At 42.0% G+C, this 17,292-nt stretch overlaps 2 protein-coding genes across 6 annotated transcripts in view; one reads left to right on the top strand and one right to left on the bottom strand.

Annotated features, from left to right (window-relative positions):
• Nucleotides 1–4,853, bottom strand: part of MAEA (macrophage erythroblast attacher, E3 ubiquitin ligase) — a 54,411-nt gene extending 49,558 nt beyond the window's left edge. For 2 of the 5 annotated variants that reach the window (XM_013301846.3, XM_005229840.4), the window contains exon 1: nt 4,444–4,573. In XM_013301846.3, coding sequence (XP_013157300.1) covers nt 4,444–4,512 — 69 coding nt within the window. In that variant the 5' untranslated portion in view covers nt 4,513–4,573. The other 3 variants (XM_027791434.2, XM_027791442.2, XM_013301852.3) reach the window with 3 other exon arrangements.
• A 434-nt stretch (nt 4,854–5,287) lies between these two features.
• Nucleotides 5,288–17,292, top strand: part of CTBP1 (C-terminal binding protein 1) — a 251,623-nt gene continuing 239,618 nt past the window's right edge. The window contains exon 1 of the mRNA XM_005229842.4: nt 5,288–5,377. The gene's annotated coding sequence lies outside the window, so the exon portion shown is untranslated. The remainder of the gene's footprint in view (nt 5,378–17,292) is intronic.

Below are 17,292 nucleotides of genomic sequence, written 5' to 3'. Positions count from 1 at the left end.
CCATGTTTAGCTTATTGTGACAACCTTCTGCTTAAAAAGCACTTTATAAATCAAGTAACGATCTAGAAGTGCCTTTGTTTTTTGTACACTGATGTACTGATAGTGCATTAGGTGTTAGAGGTTCTGTCTCTCCCCTCCTCAAAATCTTCCTGAACCACTTTCACTGAGCAATTTTTGCTGCTATATGTTCAAAGTTTCATTAAAAGCACTCTGTGGCTCATGATATCAAAGGTACAAAGCTATGTTCAAGAACAACAACTTACAGTGAAGCTTATTATCAGGAGGGAAACAAATCAAGTAGTGCAACCAATTACACAAGAAAATTAATCTTGCACTTTTTCTGCTTCACTGGGAAAAAAATTAATCTGAACTGTTTGACCTCTTCATTAGTGATACAGATCACTGGTCAGAGTGCACCTCCAAAGTCTGCAATGATACTGGAAGGAGTTGTTAATATGCCAGATTGTTGTGTCACCATTAGAGACCTCAGCATGCTGGAGAAATGGGCAGACAAGAAACTCATGAAGTTCAACAAAGGGAAATGCCAAGTCTTACACTTGGGAAAGAACAGCCACCAGTACATGCTGGACAGCAACAGCCTGGAAAGCAGCTTTGCAGAACAAAAGCGGGGAGGGGTCCTGGTGGACAAGTTGCCCATGAGAGACAGCAACACACCCTTGCAGCAAAGGTGGCCAAGATCACACTGGGCTGTGTTAGGAAAAACATTGCCAGTAGGTCAGGGAAGGTAATCCTTCCCCTCTACTCCGCATGAGTTAGACTTACCCAAAGTGCTGTGCCCAGTTCTAGGCTTTCAGTACAAGAGAAACACGGACATAGTGGAGTGAGTATGGCCAAAGGCCACAGAGATGACTAACAAACTGGAGCATCTGACATATGAAGAGAGGCTGAGAGATGAGACTGTTCAACCTTATGAAGAGGAGGCTCAGGGGAAGTCTTATCAATGTATATAAACACCTGATGGGTGGAGTAAAAAAGATGGGAACCAGACTACGCTCAGCAGTGCGCAGTAAAAGGACAACAGGAAATGGGCAGAAAGTGAAATACAGAAAATTCCATCTAGAAAAAGATTTTTTTTAATATACCATAAGGCAGTCAAACACTGGAATAGATTTGCCTAGAGAGGCTGGAGTCTCCATCTTGGAGATAATCAATAACTGCCTGGACGTGGCCCCGAGCAACCTGCTCTAGTTGACCCTGCTTTGAGGGGAGGATATGGGACTAGACTGCCTCCAGAGGTTCTTTCGAACCTCAGCTATTCTGTAGACTCAGGATAGAAACAATCTACACTCCATATAATCCCACTCTCCTATCTGTTCTCCTTTTTATCAGGTAAACATGGTATTTCCATGAAAAATGAGTATCTTATTAAATCTGCTGCCAGTATTTTCCCTCGCCACAGCTGCCAACAAAAAAGCCAAACAGCAGCTCTGAGAAAGTGCTCAAGTATTCTGTGTTTCTACAGTTCTCCTTTTCATCAGCTATTTTTTTTGAGGCAGCTGCAGTCCAGCTAACCCTAAACTGTTTGACAATGAACAGCCAAGAAAAGAATATTTTGACAAGCGATGATCCCTGCTTTCAGGTCTTCCATCTTCCACTTCTGGAGTCTTACTCCAATCAGTTTGCTAGTTCAATTTAATTATTCACACTTCTAAAGATAGAGATGAATTATCCAGCTCCCTGTCACCACTTGTTTATTAGTGTTTCAGCAAAGAACTATGGCAACAATGTTTGCATTCATTTGTTTTTAAACTGACAACTTTCATGTTACATGTTCAGATGAGACTACTATAAATCTCTATCAGTAGGTTGTTTTTTTTTTAAAAAAAAACAAAACACAAAAAAGATTCCACAGCACTTTGTCGAAAGAATAGCTGGCAACCTTCTTGTCCTTAAGGAGGGACCAGAGTAGGGGGAATATTCAAGTATTATTTTGTACACCTAACCAGCTTCCCTAGATTTAGCTGAATAAGTCTATTTACTTCCCCTGAGCTGAACTGTTGAAGAACAGCTGAAGCACTTCCACTCCTGCAGCAACCACAATTTAGCTATGGAAAAGGGATTTCCCTTTGCAGTTTTAAGCACTCTTTCACATGAAAGGCACTGTTGGAACATACTGTAATGCAGAGCTATTACACAACTATTATCTAGTGATGTTGGCATGAGGAAGCTACAGGGAGGAAACAGGAAGGACATAAATATGAGTCTACAATCTTTTATATTTTACTCACATGAGGGAAAGCCATCAGTGTTCAGAGCTCCAAGAGAAATGTCTGAGCTACTGTGTTGGTGAACAAAATTTAAAAAAATAATATGCATTCATTTCACACAGTGTTTGAATAAACTGGAAATAAAAATTCACAGAGGTTCAGTCCCACAGAAACTTGTAGGCATCTGCCTCCTAAGGAACAAAACTGGATTTCCTATCAACTTACTTCAGTAGACTTTAGCTTTAGTGTTCACTTCTCCCAGCTGCTTTTTCACTTGCACCACTAAAAAGTTCTGAGCTATGACTCACAGTTAAGGACATTTAAGAGGATACATTCAAAAGATTTGAGCACTGTTCTGGCAGGTTTTTTCAACAATGAAAAATGCTATTAAAAGATTACAGAACAACCCAGAAGTTTAACAGGTGCTGGGAAGAATCAATAAACATCATCTTTGCTAGGAAATTAAAGAGTTTCAGTGCAGGGGTGTCTCACCCTCTTACTATTTAGCTTCTCAGCTTTACAAACAACATTCCATTCTCTTATGTATATTTTTGTTAAGGTTTTTCAGGGAAAAAGAATGTTTGTGGAAATAAAAGAATTAGTCCAAAATATTCTCTACCTTTTAAATGTGGCACCTTGACAATCCATCTTAAGACATAAGCAGCAAAACAAAAACGCACTGATCCTCACTGCCAGTAATTTTTCAGAAAAGTAACAACCTAAGCTGTGATAACAACTGGAATACATCTAAAATGCAGTCTAAAAATCATCTTCTTAACTTTAAATGCCTTCACATTGTTCTGGCTGTGGAAAGTGCTAGAGCACTTTTTACAGCTATCTTAAAATTTATGCCTGATGCTGTCAGCTTTAAAATGGTTCAGGATAGCAGAAAGAAGCCCTCATATGTAAAATGGAAATCAGCACCTCATCCTTCTGCTTCCTGGACCTAAGTAGGATGAAGCTAGGAGAGTGGAGGACACGCATAAGAACATGGCTATGCAGCCTGCAAAACAAACACTGCAAAGAGCATACAGTACTTGGTGTGTGAAAGCGCAGCATGATCTCAGCACAAAGTTTACTTTGCATAAACATCTTCTACAGATGAAAAAATGTTGACACACTGACAGGAGAGATGTTTAAATCAGTATTTTGCGATAACGATTCTTTTCTCTCAGCTCCCTTCCACAGTTATCGCCATGTATGTGGCAGACCTACTGTAAATACACAACGCAAGACTTCAAACAAAGGTTTCCATTGATTCCTATGAGCATCATCCTTCCAGTTCAACAGTTCTCAGAGGCGACGACCTTAACGCTCAGCACCCAGTCCTTCATTTGCTTTACAATACCTAGTTAAAGCCTAAGAGCAACTATGCAGTCTTGGGAAACTACCACCCTTCAGCTAGACCCAGAACCTTCACCGCCACTCCGTGCTTTTACCAAACCGTAAGTATTTTGCTTACTCGCCCCTGCAGGCCTCCAGCCTTTTCCAGTACGTTTGTCCCTTTTTTATATCTTAAGCTTATCTCCACCTTGGGAGGGGGACACACACCAAACAGCCAGGGAACCATGTTCTACTACCACCTCCCCTCCCTCCCCTTTAACGCATCTCCTAACAACGCCACGCAGGGCCAGCTCATCAGCCGGGACGAGCATGTGAAGCGCCCCTGGGGTCTTCCCGAGCCACCATCCGCACGCCCCGAGCCCTCTCCCCCTGCCTGCCTCCGTCCCAGCCCTCTCCCCCCCTCGCCTCCCCCCTGCCACCACATCTTCGCCCTGCCACCAGGACCTAACCCCTCCCCCCCCCCCCCCCCCCCCCCGGCCGACTCCTCCAGCTCCCAGCGACCCTTTTTGTGTCCCCAGCGCAGCCCGGGGGCCAACCCTTCACCACGGGGCACGGAGGCACCCGGGGAGGGCGGCATATTCCAGGCACGTCCCTCAGCCTCGGCGGAGGGGGAGGGGAGAAGCCGTAGCGGCAGCAGCCGAGGCGTCAAGCGGAGGAGAACGGGGACGGGCGGGAAGCTGCGTGGTGGGAAGCGCCCCCCGCCGCCCCACGGGCCCTGGGGGCTCCTGAGGCGGGGAGCAGGCAGGAAGGGGGGCCGGGGCACCCGGCGGCCCAAGCCCTCATCTACCCCTCGGCGCTGCCCCGGCGGGACACTAGCGGCTTTACCCCTCTCCTCCGTGTCGGGGGATGAAGGGAAAGGCTCAGCACCCACCTTGAGAGTGGGATACTCCTGCACCTTCAAAGTCATTGAGAGCTGAGCAGCTGATTCCTGCACCGCCATCTTGGATTAGGCACCAACCTCCTCCCTCCTCCTCCCCCGCCCTCCCCCAGCCCGGACCGGAGGGAGCTACCTACAGCGCGCGCGGCATGACGGGCAATAAAGGCCTTCCTCCGCCCCATCTCTAATGGAGACGGGCCGAACCAACGGCTCTCGCTGCTGATCGCGGCCCAACCCCTAGCCCCCCACCACCGCGGCGGCGTGGTACGCTCCACGGGACGGTGGTGGCGGAAGAGCAACAGCTGGGCAACCAGCGCCAACCAATGAAGGCCGCCCTTTCGAACGTTCCGTTTGTGCGCGTTGATACCGCCTTAGAGCTTGAGAAGCAGCGCCTGATTGGGCAGCGCGGTGGAAATGGGCGGGGCTGCCTGGAGGCGCGGACAAATCAAATGGAACTACGGCATTGAGCTGGGCGGGTTTTGGGGGGTTTATGGACATCCAGCCACCCAGTCGCGATAGAGAAGGCTTTCCCATCGTCCAATCAGAACCTCCTCTAGCGCTCAGTAGGCGGAACCTAAAAGTAAATTTTGATGGTGACTTAAAACGGCCGTTGTAACACCCCCTGAGGTGTCCGGGAAGAGGAGGGGCGGGGCGGGGGGCGGAGCCCGGAGGACGCGGTGCGGAGCGCGCTTTGACGGGCAGGTCCCTAGCCAACGCCGTCGCGCCGCCCTGCTGACGGGCAGAGAGTTGAGCGAATGGGTGGCGCCTGTGGGGAGAACGGGCGGGGCCCCGGCGGCGGCCCGGCGTGTGGCGGTGTGTATATTGGCCGGGGTGGGGACCGCCCCTAGTAAGTTCCGTGGGGAGGAGAGAGTGAGTGAGAGTCAGTGAGGCGGAGGCGGCGGGAAGAGGTTTAAATAGCGGAGACAGCGTGAGTCCCCTTCCCCTCAGCTCCCTCTCCCCGCGCTGGGCCGTCCTCCCGTGCTTCGCTGCCGCTCTCCGTTAGCCGGGGCAGGCGGAGGCGCCCGGTGCCGTTCCCCTTCCCCAGCCCGCCGCGAAGCTGCCTGCCCTCACCGCTGAGGGGCGGAGGCGGGGCGGCCCCGAGCCACGGCGGGGAGGCCGCGGCGGATCCCCGCTCCCGGGCGGGCCGGTGCTAAGTTTCTCTGGTGAGGCGAGGCGCGGGGCGGGAGCAGTTCCCTCGCAGCCGGGCCGGTCTCGCCTTCCCCGCGGGGGAGGGGGGTGGGGAGGAGCCGAGGAGCGTGCCCGGCAGCCCCGCAGCTCTCCCGCCGGCCCGGCGCCCCCCTCCCCTGGGCGGGCGGGCGCGGGCGGCGCAGCCCTGCAGCTCTCTCACACGGGGGGAGCCGTGAAGCCCCGGCCGCGGTGGGAGGGAGCTGCTACCGCCCCCCGCCGCCTGACCGCCCCCTGCACCGCCGTGCGCTGCAAGTCCGCAGCAGCGGTTATACAGCTCTGGGGATTCTCCCCTTTTCTTTCCTTGTTGGTTGTGTTTGCGGGCTCTCAGCTGTATCTCGAGGCAGCTGTAGACCTGTCTCGGAGGGCTTGCTTGTCTCGCTGACCTCTGTTCGGTCCCTGAGAGTGGTCTGCGGGAGCTGGTGGGCCCTAAGGTGAAAGCACTGGTTTAAATGAGCAGTAAATCCCTGCTGAGCATACGTGAACGTTTCCATACAGAAAAAAGGGCCTGATCCTGCAGACTGCCTCTGCTTGTGTGTCTGAGAGAATAAAGACGCTCCTGGAGTATTAATCTTCTGCCTGTTGACATAAAAGCTACTTTCTTGATAATAAGTAGGCTACTTTCCGGATAATATGTAGAGGACAGTGTGTTGCGATTCAGCCATAACATGTACCCTCTTACCCTACATGAAGCTCCTCACTGATTTGAGCACCTTAGTGAGTGAGACGGAAGAGACTTTGTCAGACCTTGAAGCTGTTAGGTCTGCAGTAGACAGTGAGAAAGTGTAAACGTGCCTATCGGGAGCTGTACACGCAGCGATACAAACTTTCTTTTCTTGTTGAAGTCGGTGGCAAAAGTTCTGTTTCTTGATGCAGTTGCTTGCTACCATCAGCAGGTGTATTTCAGGTAGTGTGCTGTTGTGGTTTGAGGCTTGAAAGAGACCCCAAAATACATACCCATTAATAATCGTGGTGGTTTTTGCTATCTTTTCTAAACTTTGTGGTTATATTATTTCTGTCTGCAAAAGACTGTAGAAAAATAAACACAGGTATTGCCAGGAAGCATGTTTAACTTTCATGGTTTGAAAGAGCAAATCATATTTAATAAGTGTCTGTCTTTAGAAAATTCAGTAATGTTGTTTCTTTCCAATGTGCCTAGGCCCCCTTGCAACTGAGAGCATCTATCCACCACAGAAGGATGGTGGTAAAGAAGACTTACAAAGTGATGTAACTGACTGTTAGATTATCTTCAGCTTTGTACTGCAAACTATTTTACTTGTGTTTACTCTCAGCTGCCCTGGCATTCAGTCTGGTACTGACCATAATCAGCAGACATGTGCCTAAATGTAATTTGCAAAGCCTTTGTTTAAGAAGTATATTAGTAAAAAACATTTGTGTTTGTTACACCTGGGATTAACATTCATGTCTAGACATGATCTTGGGGCTGGATTCTGCAAGAGGATTTGTGTAAGGAGGATTTTGGCTCCATTAAGGCCTGTGCAGGGAATGGTTCACCTGAGCTTGTCAAGTGGAGGACTGAAAACCTAGCTTAGTTGTTGCTGTATTTACAACCATAATTATGTGGCATTATAAATTCTCCCTGTTGTTTCTGTGTTAAATATTCTGTGAGCTTATATTTAGAAGGAAATTTGCTGTTCAATATTCCCTATCATTGATGCTACTGAACAGCTTGAAGTGGGCACACTTTAACTCTTTAGGTCTGTGACGCCTATAGGGACTGAAGAAGTGTGACTGGCCATGTAATTTACTAAGTCACATATGTATTTGTCTGAAACACTTATTTGCAAGTTATTTTTTTTAATATGTAACCTCTTAATGGTCCTCTCTGATGATACAGTAGCTAATGTAGCACAAATATTCTATGGATGCAGGTTATGTGCTCAGACTGTATCTGTCTTTAAACTGGAGTATTGGTGAAGGTTTGTCAGACATTAGTAGCCAAAGTTAAAGGGTTTGCTTAATGGAACAGATGGCCAAGCAACCATCATGTCAGAGAAAACAGCATGTATTCCGTGTATTCTTAGTTTAACACAAGAGGGAGCATGTCTAATCTCTAACCTTTAAATATTGCAACTTCAGAGAGGAAGCTCCAAGTGTTGAGTGTCAACTAATTTATGTTCTAGGCTCCATGTGCAAATATTGATACAACCTATGTGTACTTCTGGCATGTTTTCAACTTCAGGTTGCAGCCATTGATTTATAATATAAATGTTGCAGTGATCAATGTGGAGATAAGAATGAAGCTAATGATCTTTTGAACTGGTAAAAATCTGTAGTTTCCTGCTGAATTTAACAAAATTTTTATTGTTATTGTTATTCCTGGGTCTGGGTATTCATATACAGAGGTTGTACTATATTCTTTAATATAAGGTTAATGTCCTCTGGTCTTTGGTTTAACCTACTATACAAAGCCGAGGCTTAATTTAGTTATATTTATTTTAATTACCAATACAACTTTGCTTTTACAGTTTGTATAAATTCAACTGCTTTAGTCTTAAATAGGAAATACACATTTGGAACTACTAAGAAGGTTTGTGTATCATATCTTGTTTATTTTTCCTTGTCCCCTAGTGCTGTAAAATGAAGAATAAAAATCAGCTTCCATTTTGTATTTCTTGGCATTGTCCTGTTCAATCATAATCTAATAGTTAGTCCTTGTTTAGTGTCTTATTAATGTGAATTAGCAATTAGTTAAAATCAGGCAGTGCATACAGAATACTCCAGACCTTTAGGAGGACCCTACTCATTTGACAGTGTCTTAAAAGCATTTAAATAGTCTTCCGCTTTGCTCCAGGTCAATGATTAGAAAAAAAAAATCCGTATACCATGAAGCATTGCATGCAGATTATGTATCTTTCAGAAACATAAATACTCTGGATGTTATTTGGTGGAGCAAAGCAGCAACCATAGTGCTCTGCTTCTGTGTGCTGAAGAAAACTGCAGTGTATTGAGATTTTACTACACTTGCTTCTCTTTCCTCTTTGTGCACATTATAACTTCTGTGCTAGGGTGGCAGAAGTGAATGTATATCACCATCGTTTTCTCACTTTAGCAGATGAGACTGGCCTGAGGCAGTGATATAGTCCTGTGTTGGATCAGGTGGGAGCACAGGTTGCCCCACTCTTCCTCTGAGTAAATGGGTGGTGATTGTACTGTCCATCTTAAAATGGAGAAGTAGAAGCCTTTGCTACAGTCTTCTGGTGAGTTGTGATGTTTGTGAAGTATTTAGGACCATACCTTTAATCTACATTACTTTTTTCTTCTGAATAGCGAGATAAATTTTGGTTTTTTTTTAAAAACTACTGTGCACAGTGTTGACAGAATAAGGTGTTAATATGAAAGCAGCTTGTCTTCAAAATATGCCAGGCAGCTGTCTTTGTAAGACAGAAATGTGAGATGACCTGTACTAATATCAGATACCTTAAGATAGGTGTTCAGTAAGTATTAAGACTTTTAGAAGGTAACAAGGATGAGACAGTTACTACTGGGGACATGGTTGCTTTACCAAGTTATTCACAGCAATGGAGCATTTTTAATGAATTGCTCCATTTTAATGGACGCTACTTGATTTTGTGTAATACGTATGCAACAGTACTGTCAGAAATTCGTAGAGGGCAGAGGGACACCTTTTGTTGAACAAGTGTTGATATACTGAGTTTTGTAAGGATCAAATGAGCTGCCTGTTGTTTTTGCTGGCCCCTATCAGTCAAAAGGGTCAAAACTTAATGCTTTGGTTTTCGCACCCAGCAGACTTAGGCCATTGCACATTTTTTACATGAAATGCATATTTTTGCTTTAAAAGAAAGTAATAATATGACTGTATAGTTGTGGTTTTTTCATATTGTAACTTTAAGCATATAACCGAAAAGTGTATTAGTGCATCTGGCTTATGTAAATAGGCTGGAGAAGTTGGCTTTATTTCTGTATCTGAGAGGAAATTACCAAGAGTGTGAAAACGCAACAAACAAAAAAAGCTGCCACAAACAAAACCCAGCGATTAACAACAGCAGGAGAGATTGCCCTGATGTGCCACAGTTTAGAACATTGTTGTGAAGTAGTAATTGCAGATCAGAGGCTTTGTTTCCTTATTTTAGCATGATTGTAAGAACACTTTCCTTATCAGGGGAAAATGCAGATGCACTCAGCGACTGAGGTTACAAAGTTACCATAATGGATTAGAGTTGAGACCCTCTGTAGAGTCCGTTGTCTGTGCTGAATCAGCTGTGTGAGCAGACAATTTAATATCTCTGTTACGAATCTGGCACCTTCCAGGCAATGCATGCGTGTAGAAGTTATTTAGAAATTATTCCATGTTTACGCAAACCGGTTTTCAGGTGTCAAAGTAATAATTTGCTTTATAAAAAAAAGAAGGGGGGCAAAAATTCACCGTGTAGATAAAATTCTTGTGAAATCTCATTCAAAAAAAGAAGACTTTCATTTGCATAAAAAATGGCATGTGGGACATGGTGATAAAGTACACAGCCTCCTGTAACTTTCTGAATGGTCTAAATGGATGTTTTAATATGCAGAGGGGAGGGGGCTTACCTGTGAGCAATATTTTAGCCATGAGCAATATTTTTTGTTCCTTTTTGAGTTACAGCCCCCTGAAAAATGGGGGGGGGGGGGTTTAGAAAGAAAGTGCTGACACAGCCTTAACTACAGAGCAGTGCCCTGCATGCTGCTGCAATAATTGTCCAAGGCAGTGTTTTCTGCTTTCCTGCCATTGTGCTTTACGTTCCTTTAATTAATTTCATTTTTAACTTTCTGAAAGTTTGATATTATTTAAAGCCCATGGCGTGTGTGCAAAAACCAGCGGAGTAAGGTTGTCAGAGTAGCATGGACTTGTTAATCTCAGCCTGATCTTGTCAGTAACAGCAGAGCAGAGGGAGAGGAACTCCGGCTGGGGCAGCGCTCCAAAGGTTTGTCTGTTATTTTTATACCTAAATTACGTCTTAGTAGCAAACTATTCAGTATGCGGAGCGTTGTCGGCGATCTGTAGATTCCGTAGTTGCGAATATGTGTGCGTTTAGCCGTGTTGTTTGTTTGCGAGAGGAGAGGTTTGCCTCTGTGTGTATCGGGGAGAGCGAGTGTGTGTTACGATCGGGGAAACGCTGAAGAAGAAGAAACCCTGTTGGTTCTCCATGCAAATGACCGCTTTGGTTGTAACAAAAGCCTTGATGTTGGGCTTGGAAAAATGATCTGACAGTGTAACAACCCCAGGCCACTTTCGCCATGTTTTTGTTTATGCATGTTTCATTCCGTTTTCCGTAGCTATCTCGCAGATGTTTCCAATTTCACTGTGGGTTGTTTTTTTTTTTTTTAGCACCGTTGAGCCTTTTTGGAGTTAGCAAGAAAACGTGTGAAAGAATGTTAACAAAACAGAGAGGTGTTGCAGATGTTTATACTTTAGTTCTTGCGTTGCGCCTGACGATACTGGCAAAGGGATACAGTGCATATGAAGGAACGTAAGAAGCATCTGTTTTAACTGCCGAGCTTGTAATTTCGAAATGTGCCCATTGTAACTTGAATATTAACATAAACAGATGAAGTGAGCACGTTCCCGGCACAATGTGGCTGGTCGAGATCTCATTTGTTTGCTACTGTTTTTGAACAAAAAAAAAAAAAGGGGGGGGGGGGCGAGTAAGGCAAGGAAAAGAATATCTGTGACACAACATGTATGCTCCTAGATAAACTCCTGCCATCTCGGAGTGCCTCTAAATATTTGAACAGCTTCTGTTAAGTCAAATAAAATCGGTTACCATGAGAAACAAAAAAGTCTAATAGAACAGTTGAGCACACTAATGAAAATCTGAATGCAAAATTGTTCCTGAATCATTCAAAGAACTGAATTAGATAGAAAATCTTTACAGTAACAGTCATAGTAACACATTTAAGCATTTTGGCTTCTGAGATCCTGGAAAACAACACACTGTATAGAAATAGCAGAGGCGGATGGTACGGTATCTTACAGTCACGTAAATTGAAATTTAATTGTCTACTAATGATATTAAAATCGCTCTGGTTTTAGGATTTTTATGCTTGTTGAGTGTATTGAGACACACACAAATAAAATCTGAAATCATAAAAGGACAATGATTCAATGTCCGGAGCCAGTGGTTAAATCAGATGTGGTAACTATGGTGAGAGGTAAAGTTACTTAGCTTCTCACAGACCGTGCATGTGTGGATTTCTTTTTGTATAATGGAGATTAAGGGGAAAAGGATTAGAAAATCTAAAGAGAAATTTTGAGTAGGAGACCTGTAGCCTTGGTCTGGGATTTAACACTGAGGAGGCTTTTAGAACAGAGGCAGGATAGAAGTAAACCCTCTCTTTTAATATATATTGATGATAATTCTAGAAAGGAATCTTTCTGGTTGGGAATATCAACAGTAGCTCATACATACAGGAATGAAATAAATCCTTTCCATATTAAAATAATCCTCCTACTCCAATGAAACAAAACCAGAATATTTTTACATTACCAAGTGACAGCATAAAATCAGGCAAAGTCTGATATTCTGAATTAACTCATTTTAGGTTCTTACAGAATTAAGTGATATTGATTCATTTGGATTGCATGGCATTCCTATTTTTAAGCATACATATGCTATGTATTTAGGAAATTTTTTTTAAACCTTAAAAATGGTGGTCATATGAAGTGGAAAATACAATCAGAGCTTAGTGTTCTAGCTGGTAAATATTGGGGGAGTTTGAACTGCAGCCAGAGAGACTTTGAACGTGCTTCTGATTTTCCTTGAGTTGAGAGGGTTCAGCATTACCCTGAGCTTTTCCAGGAAGAACTTCAGATTATGCTGATCAGCTCAGAGGGATATGGGAAGGATTGTCATGCTTGCACATAGAAGTCATATGTTCTGAGAGAACCACCAGAGATACTAATTAGTGATTAGCTATTTGGAATACTTAGGAAACAGAAAAGGGAGAGGTCAGGTTTAATTGCCAGTATAAAGGGACCATTTCCCTATAATAAGGAAAAGTGCATTCACTGTGACAGTCCAGAGACATCTTGGGGATGCGCGCTATGTTCAGCTTTCTAGTAATGGAGGTTAAAACATACCGGGCTTTTGGCAATGTATTAGAAAAATCTTTAATAAAATAATTAAAAGTTTTGAGTTTCCCCTCTCTCTCCCTTTCCCCCTGCCCAACATAGTACTTGAAAACCACTTGTTTTATGGGAAGTCCACAGGGGAACCAGTAGTTCAGCATAGTCTAGACACTTGGGGTTAAAAGTTTTAAGGTGTTTATAGATTTGCTAGGAAACACTTTTAGCTTTTTTTGTATGTCTTAATCCCACAATTTCTTAAGTGTTCTAAGAGTGTGTTATCAGATACCTGATCAGGAGACTGCATTCACCACAAGGTACAACAATATGGGTTGAACCTGTTGAATGGAATAGACGCTTCTGGACTTCAGGCAAAATTATAAATATCATTTATTATTTTATAGATAATAGACCCAACAGCAATGTATCTCATCATCATTACAAATTGTTTTCACAATAGAAATTATCAACTCAAAAGTTACTGATTTTTGGTTTTAAATTTTCACGTCTTGAAAAGTACTAAAAAACCCCACTAGCTGTGTTCTGTCCAAATAGGGAGGAAGGGGAAGAAAGGGAATTCCATTGCTGCTGTTAGTGGACAATGTTTTGCTTTTTTCCTGTTGCTGGAGTTGTATGGAATGGTACATTGTTATTGCATTAATAATGGATTATTATTTCAGATGAAAATTTTTATGTATATAAAGATTGCTATTTTAGATTGAAGCAGAAAGCTTCCATAAGCTAGAGCAAAATTCAGATATAGCTATTGATGCATGTCAATTCATTTCATTGTTCAATGTATTTTGAAATTGTTTTATCATCCTCCTTTATTAGGATATGCTATATTTAAGAGCGATATACCTGATATTTCAGGAACAGGATGCTGTGCAACATAATGGATAGGAATAGTGGAATCGGAGCAAATAGTGTTTTCCTTGCTTTGCTATTGGATTAGGGCAAGTCAATTCAGCTTTCTGTTTTCCATCTACAGAAGGGGTATAATGGTAATTCCTTTTTAAACTACTTCAGTATCTACTAATGAAATTTTGAGAGAAGCAAAATTTTGTCTTACAGCAGCAGACATGACAATGGATGGTGGATACTCACATATTTGCATCAAAAGTCATAAACATTAAAAAAATTAAACCACTAGTGATTTGGTAATAAAATGTTTCCAGAAAAAAAAGTTCGGGGTAGCACTGATAAGGCATTTCAAGACTGTTGTTGCTAATTTAGGTGTTTTTTAGGTAGCTGAGTATCAGCTGACTGGTTAGTACCTTGATATTGAGTATTAACAGATTCTCAGTCTCTGTTTTAAAATTTCAGACAAAAGTTGGGCCTTCATTGATTTATTCAACTGTTCTGTTGGGATTCAGCCAGAAGTGTAGTTTTAGCAGCATTTTAGGATGTTGAAAAATAAAGAAGAACCCTCCATTTCCCCAATGAGACTTATTACATTAGTATCAAAGAATCACTGACCTTCGTGAATAAATTTGTAGATTGCAAAATCAAGAAATGCAAGATTGAGAATTCCAGTGCAAACAGTTATGTTTGTGCTTAATCTCAGACAGCTGAATAATTTCACTTAAGTCACTGGGTCTACTGAAGTGAATAAAGGTTTTCAGGATTAAAGTTTACAGTATTAATCTTGTTCTTTTTGTGCATGGTCATGGAAATTCTCCAATGCAATGTGAAGTCTGAAGTGTTCTAAGGTCTTTGAGAGATGTTTCTCGCTCCATTTGCACATTGTATGAAGCTATGTAAATTGGTTTCAGGTGCAATGTAGGGTATAAGGGTAACTTAATGCTGAAAATCAAGTGTGAAACAAAGTTGAGAAAGAATTAGAGTGGACTGTCAGACTGTACAGGGTATTAATCGCAGTTCACAATAGGGCTTATCATTTGTGACTTGCCAAGGACAGTTCAGTTTAATCAATTGCCAGAGAGGAGCAGTTAAATATTAAATTTGATAGTAAAAATCAAGAAATCATCATTTCAAGATCAAATGGCATCTTAAATTTCCAGTTTCCTTCCTGTGTTACCTGCTTCAGTTATCTACTTGTACCTTTCACTACTTTGTTTACTGAAAATGACCATTTGCTGTTTTTTATTCTTGGATATAGTTGAAATGACGTGAAACTTTTAAAAATATACTTTTATTTTGTTGTTCAAAGAATGAGATTTTATTCAAAAAAGAACTTTAGAATCCTAAAAACAAATTTTGCCAACAGTTTTCCATTTGACAGGAATATTTTTCTTCATCTGGAGAACAAGTCAGTATAGCTTAGTTTGTAAAATTTGCTTTTACAAAGCTATTTTCTGTTTACACAATGTCTGGAATGTGTCTTAGCACATAAATAATAGGATAAATAAAAGTGGGGTTTTTTTTATACAAACAGCTTCTGCTTATATTTCTCAGTTAGTGCATGTATGTGGAGAAGGATTCTAGCTTTGAGAAATAGAGTGCATGCTCTATCTAGTAAATTATGTCATTTGTTAGCTTGGTAAATCTTAGAGCGTCAACTACATGACAGTTTCCCGTTAGAACAGTAGAGATTAGGTGGGGTGTCTGTGGAAATCATTGTAACTTATACTGTGTTGTTAATGTATTTCTCTACCTTTCTCAGATAACTGTGTTTGAGTTTTGTAGAGGACAGTCAGCCAGTGAGAAGTGTGTAAACTGGCAATGCCTGTGCAAATTGGAGTATTTAGCAAGGAAATAATGACAGTTTGAAAGCTTTTGCATGCTCTTTTTTTCTACCTTTCATTTCCCTGCTTTTCTTGCTGATAGGCCTCCAGAAAGAGTGTGGCATGACATTTTCTTCTGTCTCCTCTTAAATTTTAAAATGTGTGGGTACGCCGCCTTCTTTTTTGGTACTTCATTTATGCTGCCCTGTGACAGACAAATAGAGATAGAAGTTGATGTTTAAAGAATATATTATTTTAAGTACTTTCAAGCATAGAATCTTTGTTTTGGACATTCAGTCATTCACCTTCCATTTCTGCATTGAGTGATATCAGTGCCATAGTAATTCTGACTTTTCCATGTAAGTGGTGCAAATTTGATCTAATGCAGTTGGTATATCACACCTCAGGCCCTCTGGAACAAAGAGATACAAAAAAGAAAGTCCATGATGTCCTTCAGTGTGAGTAGAGAGAGAAGGTGACCAGCAGAGTTCAGACTGCAAGACATGGTCGAAGAGATTTGTTAGCTTAGTTGTTGTGCACAGGTCGATGTGTTTCCTGAAATGCTGGCACAGAAATTAAAGAAAATGCTGTTTACTTTTAGGGTCAAAGTATCTGGGAAAGATTCTGTGGAGAAAAGAATTGCCATTTCCCCATCTACTCAAGAACTGTGGGATAGGAAATTGATTTTGCCCACTTTTACCCCCTGGGAAGTCAGCTTGGAGAAAGTGAAGATTTTGGTAGAGTGATTACACCATAAAAGTTAAGCAGATAAAATCCTTTAATCTATTTAAGATATACTGTATTACTTTGAGCCCTACACTGTTATACTGGTGAAGATATCAAAAACATGGTAATGTATTCATACCCACAAAGGCAATAAAAAATTTAACTTTTCTGATCCTGATAGGACTGTATCAAAATAAACATACTTGCATCCTGATTGTGTATCAAGGTTTTGGGACCTTGTTGATGCTTATTTTGAGTAAGACTTAATTAAATCTAGCTCCTATTGCTTTTAACTTGAGCATCTCAGCTTGCCCAGTTAAGGGAGGACTTAACGTGTGGAAGTGCTAAAAACTTGTACAGAAAAGATTGCCTACTCCTCCTGTGACTGGGGGAAAGCAGTCTAAACCTATAGAGGACATTAAATTAGCAGTAGAGTGCACAAGTTGTAAGAATAGATAGTTTCAGATCTCTAATTAGCCTTGTACAGCAAAATTAGTAGTACGTAGTTTTCTGTGGTGCATATTTTTAGCATTCTTTAATGTCATTCTAGCTTTTGGATGCTTGCATTTGATTTTAAGCTGTTGTGTTCTGTGATGCCATCTTTACCTCTTCCTCATTTTTTTCAGTGTCTATAGTTGGTTGATAGTGTTTTGCCTTGCATTAGTGTGTTCTAAATGTGTCTGTGTGTGTATATATATATCTAAATGTTATTTTTTTTCTGATTTAGAGCTCATTGGTGATAGCTTTGTCTGCTAGTCACAAGTTTCCAAGAAATGCCAGTAAGATTTTCTGCTCCTATGTTTGTAGATATGTTTTTAGATGGAGTAATGTCTGAATCAGGTAAGAAAAGGCACAATGTAGTCTTGAGGTACTTCATAGATCGTGCTTGTCCAGATCTACCTTGTGAGAAAGGGAATGTTAGCAAGCCTGAGAAGATGTAAGTGGGTGTTTTCTATGTGTAGAGGTATATAGGATAAAATGCTAATTTCTAGCACAAAGTTCGATTACAGTCTTGAAAGTTCCTCAGTGTGTTTGTTATCTTTTGTTTCAAGCAACTTTGGCAGCTGTTTTCTGTCCCAGTGCTTTGATTTTGTAGTAATTTTTCCATCTTCATAATATTGATGAATTGGAGTATTGTCAGCTGGAGATCCTCAGATTATAATG

The sequence above is a fragment of the Falco peregrinus genome, chromosome 2 (assembly GCF_023634155.1).
Source record: "Falco peregrinus isolate bFalPer1 chromosome 2, bFalPer1.pri, whole genome shotgun sequence".
NCBI lineage: Eukaryota > Metazoa > Chordata > Aves > Falconiformes > Falconidae > Falco > Falco peregrinus.
The sequence above is the reverse complement of the archived record's forward strand: the minus strand, read 5'-3'. Positions and strand labels throughout refer to the sequence as shown.